At 52.6% G+C, this 21,064-nt stretch overlaps 1 protein-coding gene across 1 annotated transcript in view; it reads left to right on the forward strand.

Moving 5' to 3' along the window:
* The window catches only part of LOC140191509 (rho GTPase-activating protein 15-like), a 175,543-nt gene extending 163,354 nt beyond the window's left edge, over positions 1-12,189 (forward strand). Inside the window, exon 11 of the mRNA XM_072248961.1 lies at positions 11,744-12,189. Coding sequence (XP_072105062.1) covers positions 11,744-11,933 — 190 coding nt within the window. The 3' untranslated portion in view covers positions 11,934-12,189. The remainder of the gene's footprint in view (positions 1-11,743) is intronic.
* The last annotated feature ends 8,875 nt before the right edge of the window (positions 12,190-21,064 follow it).

The raw sequence follows: 21,064 nt of genomic DNA on the forward strand, positions 1-21,064 counted from the left end.
CTCCACACTGTCCCATGACACACTCCCAGGGTCAGACACAGAGTGAATCTCCCTCCACACTTTCCCATCATACACCCCCGGGATCAGATACAGAGTGGATCTACCTCCACACTGTCCCATCACACACTCCTGGGGTCAGACACAGAGTGAATCTGCATCCACTCTGTCCAATCACACGCTCCCAGGGTCAGTCACAGAGTGAATCTCCCTCCACACTCTCCCATCACATACTCCCAGGGTCAGACACAGAGTGAATCTCCCTCCTCACTGTCCCATCACAGACTCCCGGGATCAGACACAGTGAATCTCCCTCCAGACTGTCCCATCAGTCACTCCCAGAGACAGACACAGACTCAATATCCCTCCTCACTGTCCCATCACACACTCCCAGAGTCAGACACAGAGTGAATGTCCCTCCACACTGTCCCATCACACATTCCTGGGGTCAGACACAGAGTAAAGCTCCCTCCTCACTGTCCCATCACACACTCCCGGGATCAGACACAGAGTCAATATCCCTCCACACTGTACCATCACACACTCCTAGAGTCAGACACAGAGTGAATGTCCCTCCACACTGTCCCATCACACACTCCCAGGGTCAGACACAGAGTGAATCTCCCTACATACTATCCTATCACACAGCCCCGGGGTCAGACACAGAGTGAAACTCCCTCCACTCTGTCCCATCACGCTCTCCCAGGGTCAGACACAGAGTGAATCTCCCTCCACACTGTCCCATCACACACTCCCGGGATCAGACACAGAGTCAATATCCCTCCACACTGTACCATCACACACTCCTAGAGTCAGACACAGAGTGAATGTCCCTCCACACTGTCCCATCACACACTCCCAGGGTCAGACACAGAGTGAATCTCCCTCCACACTGTCCCATCATACACCCCAGGGGTCAGATACAGAGTGGATCTCCCTCCACACTGTCCCATCACACACTCCTGGGGTCAGACACAGAGTGAATCTCCATCCACTCTGTCCCATCACACACTCCCAGGGTCAGACACAGAGTGAATCTCCCTCCTCACTGTCCCATCACACACTCCCAGGGTCAGACACAGAGGGAATCTCCCTCCACAGTGTCCCATCAGAAACTCCCAGGGTCATACACAGAGCGAATCTCTCTCCACACCGTCGCATCACACACTCCCAGGGTCAGTCACAGAGTGAATCTCCCTCCACACTGTCCCATCACACACTCCCAGGATCAGACAAAGAGTAAATCTCCCTCCATACTGTCCCATCACACACTCCCGGGGTCAGATACAGAGTGAATCTCCCTCCACACTGTCCCATCACACACTCCCGGGATCAGACACAGAGTCAATATCCCTCCACACTGTACCATCACACACTCCTAGAGTCAGACACAGAGTGAATGTCCCTCCACACTGTCCCATCACACACTCCCAGGGTCAGACACAGAGTGAATCTCCCTCCACACTGTCCCATCATACACCCCAGGGGTCAGATACAGAGTGGATCTCCCTCCACACTGTCCCATCACACACTCCTGGGGTCAGACACAGAGTGAATCTCCATCCACTCTGTCCCATCACACACTCCCAGGGTCAGACACAGAGTGAATCTCCCTCCTCACTGTCCCATCACACACTCCCAGGGTCAGACACAGAGGGAATCTCCCTCCACAGTGTCCCATCAGAAACTCCCAGGGTCATACACAGAGCGAATCTCTCTCCACACCGTCGCATCACACACTCCCAGGGTCAGTCACAGAGTGAATCTCCCTCCACACTGTCCCATCACACACTCCCAGGATCAGACAAAGAGTAAATCTCCCTCCATACTGTCCCATCACACACTCCCGGGGTCAGATACAGAGTGAATCTCCCTCCAATCTGTCCCATCACACACTCCTCGGGTGAGGCACAGAGTAAACCTCCCTCAACACTGTCACATCACACACCTCCGGGGTAAGGCACAGAGTGAATCTCCCTCCTCACTGTCCCATCACACACTCCCGGGATCAGACACAGAGTCAATATCCCTCCAGACTGTCCCATCAGTCACTCCCAGAGTCAGACACAGAGTGAATGTCCCTCCACACTGTCCCATCACACACTCCCAGGGTCAGACACAGAGTGAATCTCCTTCCACACTGTCCCATCACACACGCCCAGGGTCAGAGACAGAGTGAATCTCCCTCCACACTGTCCCATCACACACTCCCAGGGCCAGAGACAGAGGGAATCTCCAACCACACTGTCGCTTCACAGACTCCCGAGTCAGACACAGAGTGAATCTCCCTCCACACGGTCCCATCACACACTCCCAGGGTCAGACACAGAGTGAATCTCCCACCACACTGTGCCATCACACACTCCCAGGGTCAGTCACAGAGTGAATCTCCCTCCACACTCTCCCATCACACACTCCCAGGATCAGACAAAGAGTAAATCTCCCTCCAGTCTGTCCCATCACACACTCCTCGGGTCAGGCACAGTGTAAACCTCCCTCCACACTGTCACATCACACACCTCCGGGGTGAGGCACAGACTGAATCTCCCTCGACTCTGTCCCATCAAACACTCCCAGGGTCAGACACAGACTGAATCTCCCTCCACTCTGTCCCATCAAACACTCCCAGGGTCAGACACAGAGTGAATCTCCCTCCTCACTGTCCGATCACACACTCCCAGGGTCAGACACAGAGTGAATCTCCCTACATACTATCCTATCACACAGCCCCGGGGTCAGACACAGAGTGAAACTCCCTCCACTCTGTCCCATCACGCTCTCCCAGGGTCAGACACAGAGTGAATCTCCCTCCACACTGTCCCATCACACACTCCCGGGATCAGACACAGAGTCAATATCCCTCCACACTGTACCATCACACACTCCTAGAGTCAGACACAGAGTGAATGTCCCTCCACACTGTCCCATCACACACTCCCAGGGTCAGACACAGAGTGAATCTCCCTCCACACTGTCCCATCATACACCCCAGGGGTCAGATACAGAGTGGATCTCCCTCCACACTGTCCCATCACACACTCCTGGGGTCAGACACAGAGTGAATCTCCATCCACTCTGTCCCATCACACACTCCCAGGGTCAGACACAGAGTGAATCTCCCTCCTCACTGTCCCATCACACACTCCCAGGGTCAGACACAGAGGGAATCTCCCTCCACAGTGTCCCATCAGAAACTCCCAGGGTCATACACAGAGCGAATCTCTCTCCACACCGTCGCATCACACACTCCCAGGGTCAGTCACAGAGTGAATCTCCCTCCACACTGTCCCATCACACACTCCCAGGATCAGACAAAGAGTAAATCTCCCTCCATACTGTCCCATCACACACTCCCGGGGTCAGATACAGAGTGAATCTCCCTCCAATCTGTCCCATCACACACTCCTCGGGTGAGGCACAGAGTAAACCTCCCTCAACACTGTCACATCACACACCTCCGGGGTAAGGCACAGAGTGAATCTCCCTCCTCACTGTCCCATCACACACTCCCGGGATCAGACACAGAGTCAATATCCCTCCAGACTGTCCCATCAGTCACTCCCAGAGTCAGACACAGAGTGAATGTCCCTCCACACTGTCCCATCACACACTCCCAGGGTCAGACACAGAGTGAATCTCCTTCCACACTGTCCCATCACACACGCCCAGGGTCAGAGACAGAGTGAATCTCCCTCCACACTGTCCCATCACACACTCCCAGGGCCAGAGACAGAGGGAATCTCCAACCACACTGTCGCTTCACAGACTCCCGAGTCAGACACAGAGTGAATCTCCCTCCACACGGTCCCATCACACACTCCTGGGGTCAGACACAGAGTGAATCTCCCACCATACTGTTTCATCACACACTCCTGGGGTCAGGCACAGAGTAAATCTCCCTGCACACTGTCCCATCACACACTCCTGGGGTCAGACACAGACTGAATCTCCCTCGACTCTGTCCCATCACACACTCCCGGGGTCAGACAGAGACTGAATCTCCCTCCACTCTGTCCCATCAAACACTCCCAGGGTCAGACACAGAGTGAATCTCCCTACATACTATCCTATCACACAGCCCCGGGGTCAGACACAGAGTGAAACTCCCTCCACTCTGTCCCATCACACTCTCCCAGGGTCAGACACAGAGTGAATCTCCTTCCACACTGTCCCATCACACACGCCCAGAGTCAGAGACAGAGTGAATCTCCCTCCACACTGTCCCATCACACACTCCCAAGGTCAGACACAGAGTGAATCTCCCACCATACTGTTCCATCACACACTCTTGGGGTCAGGCACAGAGTAAATCTCCCTGCACACTGTCTGATCACACACTCCTGGGGTCAGACACAGACTGAATCTCCCTCGACTCTGTCCCATCACACACTCCCAGGGTCAGACACAGAGTGAATCACCCTCCTCACTGTCCCATCACACACTCCCGGGTCAGACACAGAGTGAATCTTCCTCCACACTGTCCCATCATACACCCCTGGGGTCAGATACAGAGTGGATCTCCCTCCACACTGTCCCATCACACACTCCTGGGGTCAGACACAGAGTGAATCTCCACCCACTCTGTCCAATCACACACTCCCAGGGTCAGACACAGACTGAATCTCCCTCCAGTCTATCCCATCACACACTCCCAGGGTCAGACACAGAGTGAATCACCCTCCTCACTGTCCCATCACACACTCCCAGCGTCAGACACAGAGTGAATCTCCCTCCTCACTGTCCCATCATACACCCCCGGGGTCAGACACAGAGTGAATCTCCCTCCTCACTGTCCCATCACACACTCCCAGGGTCAGAGACAGAGCGAATCTCTCTCCACACCGTCCCATCACACACTCCCAGGGTCAGACACAGAGTGAATCTCCCTCCACACTTTCCCATCACACACTCCCGGGGTCAGACACAGTGTGAATCTCTCTCCACACCGTCCCATCACACACTCCCAGGGTCAGATACAAAGCGAATTTCCCTCCACACTGTCCCATCACACACTCCCAGGGTCAGACACAGAGTGAATCTCCTTCCATACTGTCCCATCATACACCCCCGGGGTCAGATACAGAGTGGATCTCCCTCCACACTGTCCCATCACACACTCCTGGGGTCAGACACAGAGTGAATCTGCATCCACTCTGTCCAATCACACACTCCCAGGGTCAGACACAGAGTGAATCTCCCACCACACTGTGCCATCACACACTCCCAGGGTCAGTCACAGAGTGAATCTCCCTCCACACTCTCCCATCACACACTCCCAGGATCAGACAAAGAGTAAATCTCCCTCCAGTCTGTCCCATCACACACTCCTCGGGTCAGGCACAGTGTAAACCTCCCTCCACACTGTCACATCACACACCTCCGGGGTGAGGCACAGACTGAATCTCCCTCGACTCTGTCCCATCAAACACTCCCAGGGTCAGACACAGACTGAATCTCCCTCCACTCTGTCCCATCAAACACTCCCAGGGTCAGACACAGAGTGAATCTCCCTCCTCACTGTCCGATCACACACTCCCAGGGTCAGACACAGAGTGAATCTCCCTACATACTATCCTATCACACAGCCCCGGGGTCAGACACAGAGTGAAACTCCCTCCACTCTGTCCCATCACGCTCTCCCAGGGTCAGACACAGAGTGAATCTCCCTCCACAGTGTCCCATCACACACCCACAGGGTTAGCCACAGAGTGAATCTCCCTCCATACTATCCCATCACAGACTCCCAGGGTCAGACACAGAGTGAATCTCTCTCCACACCATCCCATCACACACTCCCACGGTCAGACACAGAGTGAATCTCCCTCTACACTGTCCCATCACACACTCCCAGGGTCAGACACAGAATGAATCTTCCTCCACACTGTCCCATCACAGACGCCCAGGGTCAGACACAGAGCGAATCTCTCTCCACACCGTCCCATCACACACTCCCAGGGTCAGACACAGAGCGAATTTCCCTCCACACTGTCGCATCACACACTCCCAGGGTCAGAAACAGAGTGAATCTCCCTCCACACTGTCCCATCAGACACCCCCGGGGTCAGAAACAGAGTGAAACTCCCTCCACTCTGTCCCATCACAGACTCCCGGGATCAGACACAGAGTGAATCTCCCTCCAGACTGTCCCATCAGTCACTCCCAGAGTCAGACACAGAGTCAATATCCCTCCTCACTGTCCCATCACACACTCCCAGAGTCAGACACAGAGTGAATTTCCCTCCACACTGTCGCATCACACACTCCCAGGGTCAGACACAGAGTGAATCTCCCTCCACACTGTCCCATCAGACACCCCCGGGGTCAGAAACAGAGTGAAACTCCCTCCACACTGTCCCATGACAGACTCCCGGGATCAGACACAGAGTGAATCTCCCTCCAGACTGTCCCATCAGTCACTCCCAGAGTCAGACACAGATTCAATATCCCTCCACACTGTCCCATCACACACTCCCAGGGTCAGACACAGAGTGAATCTCCTTCCACACTGTCCCATCACACACGCCCAGGGTCAGACACAGAAGGAATCTCCAACCACACTGTCGCTTCACACACTCCCGGGTCAGACACAGAGTGAATCTCCCTCCACACGGTCCCATCACACACTCCTGGGGTCAGGCACAGAGTAAATCTCCCTGCACACTGTCCCATCACACACTCCTGGGGTCAGACACATACTGAATCTCCATCCACTCTGTCCAATCACACACTCCCAGGGTCAGACACAGACTGAATCTCCCTCCGCTCTATCCCATCACACACTCCCAGGGTCAGACACAGAGTGAATCTCCCTCCTCACTGTCACATCATACACCCCCGGGGTCAGACACAGAGTGAATCTCCCTCCTCACTGTCCCATCACACACTCCCAGGGTCAGAGACAGAGCGAATCTCTCTCCACACCGTCCCATCACACACTCCCAGGGTCAGACACAGAGCGAATTTCCCTCCACACTGTCCCATGACACACTCCCAGGGTCAGACACAGAGTGAATCTCCCTCCACACTTTCCCATCACACACTCCCGGGTCAGACACAGTGTGAATCTCTCTCCACACCATCCCATCACACACTCCCCGGGTCAGACACAGAGAGAATCTCCCTCCACACTGTCCCATCACAGACTCCCAGGGTCAGACACAGAGCGAATCTCTCTCCACACCGTCCCATCACACACTCCCAGGGTCAGATACAAAGCGAATTTCCCTCCACACTGTCCCATCACACACTCCCAGGGTCAGACACAGAGTGAATCTCCTTCCACACTGTCCCATCATACACCCCCGGGATCAGATACAGAGTGGATCTACCTCCACACTGTCCCATCACACACTCCCACGGTCAGACACAGAGTGAATCTCCCTCCACACTGTCCCATCACACACTCCCAGGGTCAGACACAGAATGAATCTTCCTCCACACTGTCCCATCACAGACGCCCAGGGTCAGACACAGAGCGAATCTCTCTCCACACCGTCCCATCACACACTCCCAGGGTCAGACACAGAGCGAATTTCCCTCCACACTGTCGCATCACACACTCCCAGGGTCAGACACAGAGTGAATCTCCCTCCACACTGTCCCATCAGACACCCCCGGGGTCAGAAACAGAGTGAAACTCCCTCCACTCTGTCCCATCACAGACTCCCGGGATCAGACACAGAGTGAATCTCCCTCCAGACTGTCCCATCAGTCACTCCCAGAGTCAGACACAGAGTCAATATCCCTCCTCACTGTCCCATCACACACTCCCAGAGTCAGACACAGAGTGAATTTCCCTCCACACTGTCGCATCACACACTCCCAGGGTCAGACACAGAGTGAATCTCCCTCCACACTGTCCCATCAGACACCCCCGGGGTCAGAAACAGAGTGAAACTCCCTCCACACTGTCCCATGACAGACTCCCGGGATCAGACACAGAGTGAATCTCCCTCCAGACTGTCCCATCAGTCACTCCCAGAGTCAGACTCAGATTCAATATCCCTCCACACTGTCCCATCACACACGCCCAGGGTCAGACACAGAAGGAATCTCCAACCACACTGTCGCTTCACACACTCCCGGGTCAGACACAGAGTGAATCTCCCTCCACACGGTCCCATCACACACTCCTGGGGTCAGGCACAGAGTAAATCTCCCTGCACACTGTCCCATCACACACTCCTGGGGTCAGACACAGACTGAATCTCCATCCACTCTGTCCAATCACACACTCCCAGGGTCAGACACAGACTGAATCTCCCTCCACTCTATCCCATCACACACTCCCAGGGTCAGACACAGAGTGAATCTCCCTCCTCACTGTCACATCATACACCCCCGGGGTCAGACACAGAGTGAATCTCCCTCCTCACTGTCCCATCACACACTCCCAGGGTCAGAGACAGAGCGAATCTCTCTCCACACCGTCCCATCACACACTCCCAGGGTCAGACACAGAGCGAATTTCCCTCCACACTGTCCCATGACACACTCCCAGGGTCAGACACAGAGTGAATCTCCCTCCACACTTTCCCATCACACACTCCCGGGTCAGACACAGTGTGAATCTCTCTCCACACCATCCCATCACACACTCCCCGGGTCAGACACAGAGAGAATCTCCCTCCACACTGTCCCATCACAGACTCCCAGGGTCAGACACAGAGCGAATCTCTCTCCACACCGTCCCATCACACACTCCCAGGGTCAGATACAAAGCGAATTTCCCTCCACACTGTCCCATCACACACTGCCAGGGTCAGACACAGAGTGAATCTCCTTCCACACTGTCCCATCATACACCCCCGGGATCAGATACAGAGTGGATCTACCTCCAGACTGTCCCATCACACACTCCTGGGGTCAGACACAGAGTGAATCTCCCTCCAGACTGTCCCATCAGTCACTCCCAGAGACAGACACAGAGTCAATATCCCTCCTCACTGTCCCATCACACACTCCCAGAGTCAGACACAGAGTGAATGTCCCTCCACACTGTCCCATCACACACTCCCAGGGTCAGACACAGAGTGAATCTCCTTCCACACTGTCCCATCACACACGCCCAGGGTCAGAGACAGAGTGAATCTCCCTCCACACTGTCCCATCACACACTCCCAGGGCCAGACACAGAGGGAATCTCCAACCACACTGTCGCTTCACACACTCCCGGGTCAGACACAGAGTGAATCTCCCTCCACACGGTCCCATCACACACTCCTGGGGTCAGATACAGAGTGAATCTCCCACCATACTGTTCCATCACAGACTCCTGGGGTCAGGCACAGAGTAAATCTCCCTGCACACTGTCCCATCACACACTCCTGGGGTCAGAGACAGACTGAATCTCCCTCGACTCTGTCCCATCACACACTCCCAGGGTCAGACACAGACTGAATCTCCCTCCACTCTGTCCCATCAAACACTCCCAGGGTCAGACACAGAGTGAATCTCCCTCCTTACTGTCCGATCACACACTCCCAGGGTCAGACACAGAGTGAATCTCCCACCACACTGTCCCATCACACACTCCCAGGGTCAGTCACAGAGTGAATCTCCCTCCACACTCTCCCATCACACACTCCCAGGATCAGACAAAGAGTGCATCTCCCTCCACACTGTCCCATCACACACTCCCAAGGTCAGACACAGAGTGAATCTCCCACCATACTGTTCCATCACACACTCCTGGGGTCAGGCACAGAGTAAATCTCCCTGCACACTGTCCCATCATACACCCCCGGGGTCAGATACAGAGTGGATCTCCCTCCACACTGTCCCATCACACACTCCTGGGGTCACACACAGAGTGAATCTCCATCCACTCTGTCCAATCACACACTCCCAGGGTCAGACACAGACTGAATCTCCCTCCACTCTATCCCATCACACACTCCCAGGGTCAGACACAGAGTGAATCACCCTCCTCAGTGTCCCATCACACACTCCCAGCGTCAGACACAGAGTGAATCTCCCTCCTCACTGTCCCATCATACACCCCCGGGGTCAGACACAGAGTGAATCTCCCTCCTCACTGTCCCATCACACACTCCCAGGGTCAGAGACAGAGCGAATCTCTCTCCACACCGTCCCATCACACACTCCCAGGGTCAGACACAGAGCGAATTTCCCTCCACACTGTCCCATCACACACTCCTAGGGTCAGACACAGAGTGAATCTCCCTCCACACTTTCGCATCACACACTCCCGGGGTCAGACACAGTGTGAATCTCTCTCCACACCATCCCATCACAGACTCCCCGGGTCAGACACAGAGAGAATCTCCCTCCACACTGTCCCATCACACATTCCCAGGGTCAGACACAGAATGAATCTCCCTCCACACTGTCCCATGACATACTCCCAGGTCAGACATATAGTGAATTTCCCTCCGCATTTCTTGATGGCATTCTCTCCTAGCAACTTGAAGCTCCCAACCTGAACACCGTTGATGTCGTTCGGAGAATGTGGACACCCCAACGCCCACGCTCACCCTGCGCACTCCTCCCACCGGTCCCTTTCTGAAGTCAATGGCTAGCTTATTTGTTTTGTTGATGTTGAGGAAAAGGTTGTTGTTATGACACTATGTCACTAACGTCTCAGTCTCCTTCCTGGTACCACCCAGTGGAACAATCTCCAGCCCAGGTTTCTGATATAAAGGTCGAGGGCCTCCCATGTAAGGTCTCCTCAACCCAGTCTGTTCGCGTTGCATGGGGCTGGCTCCTAAGGAGATTTCCCTTCAGTTCCCCTCTGTTTTTGGAAAAAAAAGTACAACAACACTGTGATAAAACACTGTAATCTGTAGCGAGGGCATTAAGATGTACGATAAGATGGACTCTTGAACTCATAGTCTACCTTGTTATCATCTAGCACCTTAGTTTCTGCATGGTCTGTCCTTTCTCTCTAACTGTTATACTTTATTCTGCATTCTGTTATTGTCATAGTCATTTTTTTTTGATTGTGTTATCTTGTTCAACCTCAATACACTGTGTAATGACCTGACCTTTTATGAACAGTGTATAAGTCTCACCTATCACCTGCCAACTTGTACTCCTCACCCTCCCCCGACCTTCTTATTCTGGCTTCTGCCCCCTTCCCTTCCTGTCCTGATGAAGCATCTGGACCTGAAACATTGACCATTTATTCCTCTCCATAGATGCTGCCTGACATGCTGAGTTCCTCCATTGTTTTGTGTGTGATAATAATGTGAAATCCAATTCCTCTGCTGTCAAGAATTACTGTATGTTGCCTTGCTCGTACTGACAACATCTCTCCTTATTTTCCCACCCTCTCCCCCTCTTTCCTCTCCCTGCCTCTCACCCCCAACTCTCCATTTCTTTCCCCATACCTGTTTCTCCCCTTCCCCTATCACTCCACTTTCTCCCCATCTTACTCTTTCCTACCACTCTTTCTTTTCTTTTCCTCACTCTTCCCTTTCTCTTCTCTCTCCCCACTCTTTCCCATCTGCCGTATGTCTCTCTGTACACTTCTCTCACCCACTATCCCACCATCTGTCCCTCAAACCCATTCTCTCTCTGCCTCCCTCACAAACTCCTCTCTCTCACCCACATTCCCTTTCCCTCTCTTTCACTCTCTCCCCTTCCTCTCTCTCTTTACTCTTTTGCCCCTCTCTTCCCCTCCCTCTTCCTCCTTCTCTATCTGTACCTCTCCCTCCCTCTCTACCCAATCCCTCCCTGTCTACCTGCTCACTTCCTCCCTCTCTCCACCCCTTCGATCCCTCAGAGTGGTCGAGCACACCCAATGGAACCGGATGACAGCTCAGAGCCTCTCCATCGTGTTTGGACCCACGCTGCTGAGATCAGAGAGGGAGGCCCTGGGTATGCCCTTCCTGATGGTTTACCACAACCAGATCGTCGAGCTGGTGCTTCTGGAGTGTGATGCCATCTTTGGCGAGGAGGGCAAATCCCCGTGATACCCCTCTCCAACGTCACCCTCCTCGCACAGGACAAATCCACCCTCAGGAGGGAGGAGGAGATGATGACACCCTCACTGTGTTTGTTTAAGCTGTGCTGGGACCGTCTGCCGTTTGCTCTCTGTGGCTTTGATGTAAATAATTGGATCTCCTCAGGACAAGATTGGATATTGCTTGTGCAGTTTATTGCGGGCATTTATGCATTTTGGCAAATATATTTGCACAATAAAGTTCAGGCAATGCCTTTGAGCGTTAAGTGTTCTATTCATGAGTTTTTCCCAATATCTTCTCCAGCCCCATTTCCATCTCGACCTTGCCTCCTGCTCTCTCGCTTAATCCCCAGTCTTCCCCCTCCCCCAATTCCACGCTCTCCTTCACTCTGCTCTCCCTCACGTTCTCCCACTCAAACTCACCCCCACCCTCATACTCTATCCCTCCCCCACACTCTCCCTCCTCAATCTCTCACCCTTGACACTATCCACCCTCCCTCTCAGTCTCCCCAACTCCATCACACTCTGCCACTCCGACACTCTCCTCTCCCTCAGACTCCTTCATCTTACTTTCATACAATCCCTCCCAACTCTCATTCTCGACCCACTCACCTACAAACTTCTTCACCTCCCATCGTCCGCAATCCAGCCCGTGTCCACCCCTTCCCGTTCACACACGCTGTCTGTAATCTGGTCCGTATCCACCAATTCTCCTTCACTCACACTGTCCGCAATCTAGCCAGTATCCACCCCATCCCATTCCCACCAACCATCCGCAATCCGGCCCGTATCCACCCCCGCCCATTCACTCCCACCTAACACAATCAAGCTTGTTTCCAACCTTTCCCATTGTCCACAAACCAGACTGCATCCACCCTTCCCCTTCATTCCCCCCATCCGTTGATCCAGACTACGTCCGCCCCTTCCCATTCAATCCCACTGTCCACAATCTGGACCATGTCCACCCCTGCCCATCCACTTTCGCCATCCACAATCTGGCCTGTATCTGCCCCTTCCCATTCACTCCCAGCATCCGCAACTCGGACCGTATCCACCCCTGCCCATCACTCCTGCTGTCTGCAATCTGGCCTGTATCTGCCCCTTCCCATTCACTCCCAGCATCCGCAACCCGGACCGTATCCACCCCTGCCCATCACTCCTGCTGTCTGCAATCTGGCCTGTATCTGCCCCTTCCCATTCTCTCCCACCGTCTGCAATCCAGACCCTATCCACCCCTTCCCATTCAATCCTGCCGTCTGTAATCTGGCCCATATCCATTCTTTCCCATTCACTCCCACCGTCTGCAATCCAGACCCTATCCACCCCTTCCCATTCTCTCCCACTGTCCACAATCCGGACCGTATCCACTCCTGCCCATTCATAAGACCATGAGACCATAAGATATAGGAGTAGAAGTAGGCCATTCGGCCCATTGAGTCCATTCTGCCATTCAATCATGGGCTGATCCAATTCTTCCAGTCATCCCCACTCCCCTGTCTTCTCCCCATACCCTTTGATGCCCTGGCTAATCAAGAACTTATCTATCTCTGCCTTAAATACACCCAATGACTTGGCCTCCACAGCCGATCGTAGCAACAAATTCCACAGATTTACCAACCCTCTGACTAAAGTAATTTCTTGGAATCTCTGTTCTCAATGGACGTCCTTCAATCCTGAGGTCATGCCCACTTGTCCTAGACTCCCCTACCATGGGAAATAACTTTGCCATATCTAATCTATTCAGGACTTTTAACATTTGGAATGTTTCTATGAGATCCCCCCTCATTCTCCTGAACTCCAGGGAATACAGCCCAAGAGCTGCCAGATGTTCCTCATACAGTAACCCTTTCATTCCTGGAATCATTCTCGTGAATCTTCTCTGAACCCTCTCCAATGTCAGTATATACTTTCTGAAATAAGGAGCCCAAAACTGCACACAATACTCCAAGTGTGGTCTCATGAGTGCCTTATAGAGCCTCAACATCACATCCCTGCTCTTATATTCTATACCTCTAGAAATGAATGCCAACATTACATTCACCTTCTTTAACACTGACTCAGTCTGCAGGTTAACCTTTAGGGTATCCTGCAAAAGGACTCCCAAGTCCCTTTACATCTCTGCATTTTGAATTCTCTCCCCATCCAAATAATAGTCTGCCCATTTATTTCTTCCACTAAAGTGCATGACCATACAGTTCCCAACATTGTATTTCATTTGCCACTTCTTTGCTCATTCCCCTAAACTATATAAGTCTCTCTGCTTCCTTCAACACTCCCTGCTCCTCCACCTATCTTTGTATCATTGGCAAATTTAGCCTCAAATCCATTAATCCCATAGTCCAAATCATTGACATACATCATAAAAAGCAGCGGTCCCAACACTGACCCGTGTGGAACTCTACTGGTAACTGGCAGCCAGCCAGAATAGGGTCCCTTTATTCCCACTCCATTTTCTGCCAATCAGCCAGTGCTTCACCCATGTTAGTAACTTCCCTGTAATTCCATGGGCTCTTATCTCGCTAAGCAGCCTCGTGTGCAGCACCTTGTCAAAGGCCTGCTGAAAATCCAAGTACACCACATCCACTGCATATCCTTTGTCTACCCTGCTTATAACTTCCTCAAAAAATTGCAGTAGGTTAGTCAGGCAGGATTTTCCTTTCAGGAAACCATGCTGGCTTTGGCCTATCTTGTCATATGCCTCCAGGTATTCCGTAATCTCATCCCTAATAATTGATTCCAACAACTTCCCAACCACTGATGTCAGGCTAACAGATCTATAGTTGTCCTTTCTGCTGCTTCCCACCCTTCTTAAATAGTGGAGTAACATTTGCAATTTTCCAGTCATCCGGTACTATGCCAGAATCTATCGATTCTTGAAAGATCATTGTTAATGCCTCTGCAATCTCTCCAGCTACTTCCTTCAGAACCTGAGGGTGCATTCTATCAGGTCCAGGAGATTTATCCACCCTCAGACCATTAAGCTTCCTAAGCATCTTCTCAGTCGTAATTTTCACTGCACCTACTTCACTTCCCTGACACTCCTGAATGTCCAGTATACTGCAGATATCTTCCACCATGAAGACTGATGCAAAATATGCATTTGGTTCTATTGGTCTATCTACCCTCAACTCTCTTTTACTCTTTATATACTTAAAAAAAACATACAAGTATCTTCTTTGATATTAGTCACCAGCTTCCTTTCATAATTCATCGTTTCCTTCCTAATGACCTTATTAGTTTCCTTCTGGAAGTTTTTAAATGCTTCCCAATCCTCTATCTCCCCAATACCTCTGGCTTCCTTGTATGCCCTCTCTTTTGCTTTTACTTTGGCTCTGACTTCACTTGTCAGCCACAGTAGTGTCCTTCTCCCATTTGTAAATTTCTACTTATTTGGAACATATCTGTCTTGCACTTCACTCGTTTTTCGCAGAAACTCCAGCCATTGCTGCTCTGCTGTCCTTCTTGCTAGTCCCACAGTTCACTCCCGCTTTCCTGAGCACTGGGTTCCAAATGGCAGCTGAGTCACAGTTCCCATCCCTTACAGAGAGAGGTTCAAACCACATTAGACCCACCCACCACAGACCCAGGTCTCTACCCCTTCCCACCAGACTGCTGAGACCCCCCCATTCGAGGTGTACGGGACCTTGATAGCTTGCAGTTCCTTGGTCTTGTCCTTCTCTTCATGCATCTTCAGGCGCCCACCTTCCTCATCATTGCCCTGGTTCCCCCGCTCCATCCTCTCACGACGCTCCCGTCTCTCATGCTCCTGGGGGTCCTCTGTGAAAAGATGAGAAGGGAATCTCCCTCAGACCCGTGCACAGTTCATGTCTCCCTATCCCTGGGTCAGACCCACCAGACCCACACCAGGAGCACCGTGCACAGTTCCCGTCCCCCTATCCCTGGGTAAGACCCACACCAGGAGCACCGTGCACAGTTCCCATCTCCCTATCCCTGGGTCAGACCCACACCGGGAGCACCGTGCACAGTTCCCATCTCCCTATCCCTGGGTCAGACCCAAACCGGGAGCACCGTGCACAGTTCCCGTCTCCCTATCCCTGGGTCACACCCACATTGGAAGCACCGTGCACAGTTCCCGTCTTCCTATCCCTGGGTCAGACCCACATTGGAAGCACCATGCACAGTTCCCGTCTCCCTATCCCTGGGTCAGACTCACACCGGGAGCACCGTGCACAGTTCCCATCTCCCTATCCCTGGGTCAGACCTACAGCGGGAGCACCGTGCACAGTTCCCATCTCCCTGTCCCTGGGTCAGACCCACACTGGGAGCACCACGCACAGTTCCTGTCTCCCTATCCCTAGGTCAGACCCACACCAGGAGAACCGTGTACAGTCCCATCTCCCTATCCCTGGGTCAGACCCACACCGGGAGCACTGTACACAGTTCCCATCTCCCTATCCCTGGGTCAGACCCACTTTGGAAGCACCGTGCACAGTTCCCATCTCCCTATCCCTGGTTCAGACCCACACCGGGAGCACCGTGCACAGTTCCCGTCTCCCTATCCCTGGGTCAGACCCACACCGGGAACACTGTGTACAGTTCCCATCTCCCTCTCCCTGGGTCAGACCCACACTGGGAGCACTGTGCACAGTTCCCGTCTCCCTATCCCTGGGTCAGACCCACACCGGGAGCAGCGTGCACAGTTCCCGTCTCCCTTTCCCTGGGTCAGACCCACACTGGGAGCACCATGCATAGACTGAACAACAATATACCCTGGGAGCTGGAGGGAAGAGTGACTGAGGGCCTTGAAGATGATAACTCACCCAGCATCTTCCTGCCCAGCTCCTGGAACAGCTTCCTCTCATCCTCCTGGGCCCTCCGCCGCTCCTCCACCTCCTGCTGCCGTCTTCTCATGGCCTCCGCCTCTCGCTCTGCCTTGGAGAGGAACTTGGGCTGTGGGGAGAGGGTATGGGTTGGAGAGTGGGGGTCAGGCTGAGAGCAGTGGTGAGCACCCACCCCCTCACCCCAACCACCCAGAGGAACGAGGGCAGTGACCATGTGGGCACCTGGAAAGGCGGGTGTGGTGGGGGTCGATGTCCAGAGTGAGGGGAGAGTACCAGATGCGCGGGCAAACTGCCAGGATGACCGTGTGGGCACCTGGAAAGGCGGGTGTGGTGGGGGTCGATGTCCAGAGTGAGGGGAGAGTACCGGATGCGCGGGTAAACCACCAGCCATCCTGAAGCCCACAGGTGTTCGGGAGTTTAAGGTCTGGGGTGGGGAAGTGTTTCAAATGTGTGTGTGGGAGGGGAGAGAGCGGGTGGCTGGTGTTAAGGTAAGCCATTTGGCCCATTATATCTGTACTGGGAAATGGAAGACCAGTTTTATCTCCCACCTCCTTGCTACCTGAGGATGTCCTGACCCCTGCTTATTGGTCTCCCTGCTAAGGGAATTCAGCCCTTCCTTATCTCCCTCCACTGCCTCTACAGACCTCCCTCTGAACCCCACCCCCTCAGATTCCTCTGTCCCTGAAACCCTCCCTCCATCCAGGCATTCTCTCCCTGTAAATCTACCTCCCCAGGCACGGTAACTCCCACTGCATCCTGTCCAAATTAATTTTTAACCATACCATAGAGATGTGGATATAGGCCATTTGGCCAATCAAGTCTGCTGCCCCTTCTGATTTTTCTCTCAACACCATTCTCCCACCTTCTTTCCATAACCCTTAACCCCCTCACCCATCAATCTCAGCCTTCAACACACCCAATGACTTGGCCTTTACCAATCCCCATGGCAACAAATCCTACAGATCACCACTCTCTGTCTGAAGGTATTCCTGCTCCTCCCAGTTCCAAAGGGACGCCTCTCCGTTCTGAGGCTGTGCTCTTGGATCTTGGGCCCTCCCAGCGATGGAGGTGTCTTCTCCACATCCACTCTCTCCAGGCCTTTCAGTATCCAGGAGGTTTCAATGAGATTCCCTCCTTCATCCTTCTGAACTCCATCGAGTACAGGCCCAGAGACATCAAGCACGCCTCGTACTTTAACCCTTTCATTCTGAGGGATCGTTCTGGTAGAACTCCTCTGGAGCCTCTCTGGGACAGAACATCCTTCCTCACATTGCTCACAATACCCCGAGTACGGTCTGACCAGTGCCTTACCAAACCTCAGCATGACATCCCCTTACTTTTATATTCCAGACCTCTCAAAATGAACTCTAACATTGCATTTGCCTTCATAGAAACTCTACAGCACAATACCGGCCCTTCGGCCCTCAAAGCTATACCAAACATGTCCTTCCTTACCACCGACTGAACCTGCAAGTTAAACTTTAGAGAATCTTGCACAAGGATCCCAAGTCCCTTTGCACCTCTGATTTCTGTATTTGCTCTGTTTCAACAATGGTCTGTGCCTTTATTCCTTCTGAAAGCGGATGACCGTACACTTCCCGACACTGTATTCCATCTGCCACTTCTTTACCCATTCTCCTCATCTGTCCATGTCCTTCTGCAGACTCCCTGCCTCCACGACATGACCTGATTGTGTCCATCTATCTTGGTACACGTTGCAATTGTGGTACAACTCCATCACATTTGTCTGGCAGCGCGTTCCACATACCTACTGCCCTCATGGTGAGCACATTACCCCTCAGGTCCCTTTTAAACCTCTCATTTCCATACATGCTGCCTGGCCTGCTGAGTTCCTCCAGCATTTTGTGTGTGTTGCTTGGACTTCCAGCATCTGCAGATTTTCTCTTGTTTGTGATGAGGGGCAATTTTATTTTTTGTTTTACACAGATGGTTTGAAACAAAGAAATAAAGATTGGTTTTATTTGTCACATGCACATCGAAAGATGCATCGTTTGCATCAACGACACACACTGCCCAAGGATGTGCTGGGACAGCCCACAAGCATCGATACGTTTCTGGCGCCAACATACTCATCTCACTAACCGAATGTGAGCACCCAAGGAAGCCCCGAGGTCACACGGAGAACACACAAACACCTTACAGACAGCGGCAGAAATGAATCCCGATTGATCGCTGTGAGGTGTCACACTAACTGCTGTGTTACCGTCCGAGCTGCCCAGGGGTGGTCTGGATATGGAGTGAGCTGCCAGAGCAAGTGCTTGAGGGAGGTACAATACACGGAAAAGTTTGGAGGGGTATGGGCCAAACAGGGGTAAATGGGTCTGGCCTGGCCTGGATGGTAATCTTTGTCAGCATGAACCGGTTGGGCTGAAAGGCCTGTTTCTGTGCTGTGCGACTCTGTGAATCGTCCTTGCACTTTTTCTAGCTCATTGACATCCTTCCTCGAATCAAGCGAACAGAACTGCCCACAATACTTCAAGTGCAATCTTGCCCATGCCCTGTACAGCTGGAATGTGATGTCCCACACGTCTGAGCACCCCCCCACCCCATTTCTACACCTGTCACGGGTCTATAAACCGCTACCGGGTCATTCCTCACTCCAGGAGAAACATCTCCAGCCTCACACTCTTCAGTCCTGGCAACGTCTTTGCTTTAGGAAAAGCACAGGGGTGCAGGACAGGGAGGGCTGAATCTCAGGTGGAGAGAGAGAGGGGTGGGAAGGGGATGGAGTGGGTGGGGCAGGCCCTCGGAACTCAACCGGAGGAGCTGTAAACAAGTGGGTGGAGGGGGATGACTCCTACCTTGGACTCCGCCACTTCTGCTGCCTTCTTCTTTGCCAGCAGCTCTTCGAGAGACAGCGGCTGTGCCTGTGGGGAGAGCACAAGGGTGGGTGAGTGTCGTGGGCAGCTTGCTGATGTCCAGTTGCTCCACACTACCCCTTCCCCGCCATGCCCCCCTCTCTCAAACAGGCACAGTCTGGGCAGAAGGGAGGATAGCAGGCACACGTGATACAGGCAGGAATGGCAGGTATTCTGGAATTGGTTTATTACTGATACAGTGAAAAGCTTGCCTTGCATATTGTTCATTCAGATCAAATCATTACACAGTGCACTGAGGTAGAACAAGGTAAAGCAATAACAGAATGCAGAATAAATTGTTACAGTTACAGAGAAAGTACAGAGCAGACAATAAGCTGCAAGATCAGAATGAGATTGAGTCCATTTTATTGTATAAAGGAATCATTCAAGTGTCTGATAACAGTTGGGCAGAATCTGTCCTTGAGCCTGGTGTTACGTGCTTTCAGCCTTTTGTATCTTCCGCCCGATGGGAGGGGGAGAAGAGAGCATGGCTGGAGTGGGTGGGGGCTTTGATTATGTTGACTGCTTTACTGAGGCAGCAGGAAGTGTAGACAAGAGTCCATGGAGGGGAGGCTGGTTTCCGTGATTGAGGCTGCTACATCAGAGCATCAAGTCCTACCCCCTCACCACCTCCTCGGGAGAGGTTCTGAGGGACAGACGACAAACCTCGGTGCTGACAGAGGTGACTAGATCCCATAAACTGGCAAAGAAAGAGGGTCAAACACCAGCATGCAGAGGCAGAGACGTGCACCATTAAAAACCTGCACAGCTCAGGTACACAATCATCAGTACAGGCACTTCAGCACACAGACACTCTCAGACAACAGACATGCACTCAGGCCGAGACCACTCCTGACACAACACAGATATTTGCATGGCCCAGATGCACAGCCCCATGGATATGCACATGCAGAAATCATAACTATAGTCCTCTACACACGTACAAACACACACACACAGACATGTATGCACAGACAACACGGACACACACTGGGTGCTTTCTCTAGAACGGCAGAGGCTGAGATTTAAAGAATTATAAATCTGATAAAGGTTTATAAGATTGAACAGACAACCAGTGTCTGTTTGCCCAGGTTGGAAATGTTTAATAGCAGAGGACTTGCATTTATGGTGAGAGGCAATACACACACACTGCAATCACACTTGTTCCACTGACACACACACTCACACCACCTGGATAGACGCAGCTTGTGTACTGGGATCCCGAGAGGGAAGACACAGAGGAACCAGTCACTCTACCCGACGGCCACAGTCAGTACAGATGATAAGGAGGAGGGAGAGTCTCCAGGCCGGTGAGAGCAGCTGGGCCCCCACAGAAAAGGGATAGCCCTGGATCAAGGTGTGGGGTGCACAGATCCCTCCTCCACAATACCTACCTTGTTCCAGTCATCCGGTACAATTTTCTAGTCGTTTGCAATCCGAAGCGTATTCACCCCTTCCTA

This window comes from Mobula birostris, chromosome X (genome assembly GCF_030028105.1).
Source record: "Mobula birostris isolate sMobBir1 chromosome X, sMobBir1.hap1, whole genome shotgun sequence".
In the NCBI taxonomy this organism is placed as follows: Eukaryota; Metazoa; Chordata; class Chondrichthyes; order Myliobatiformes; family Myliobatidae; genus Mobula; species Mobula birostris.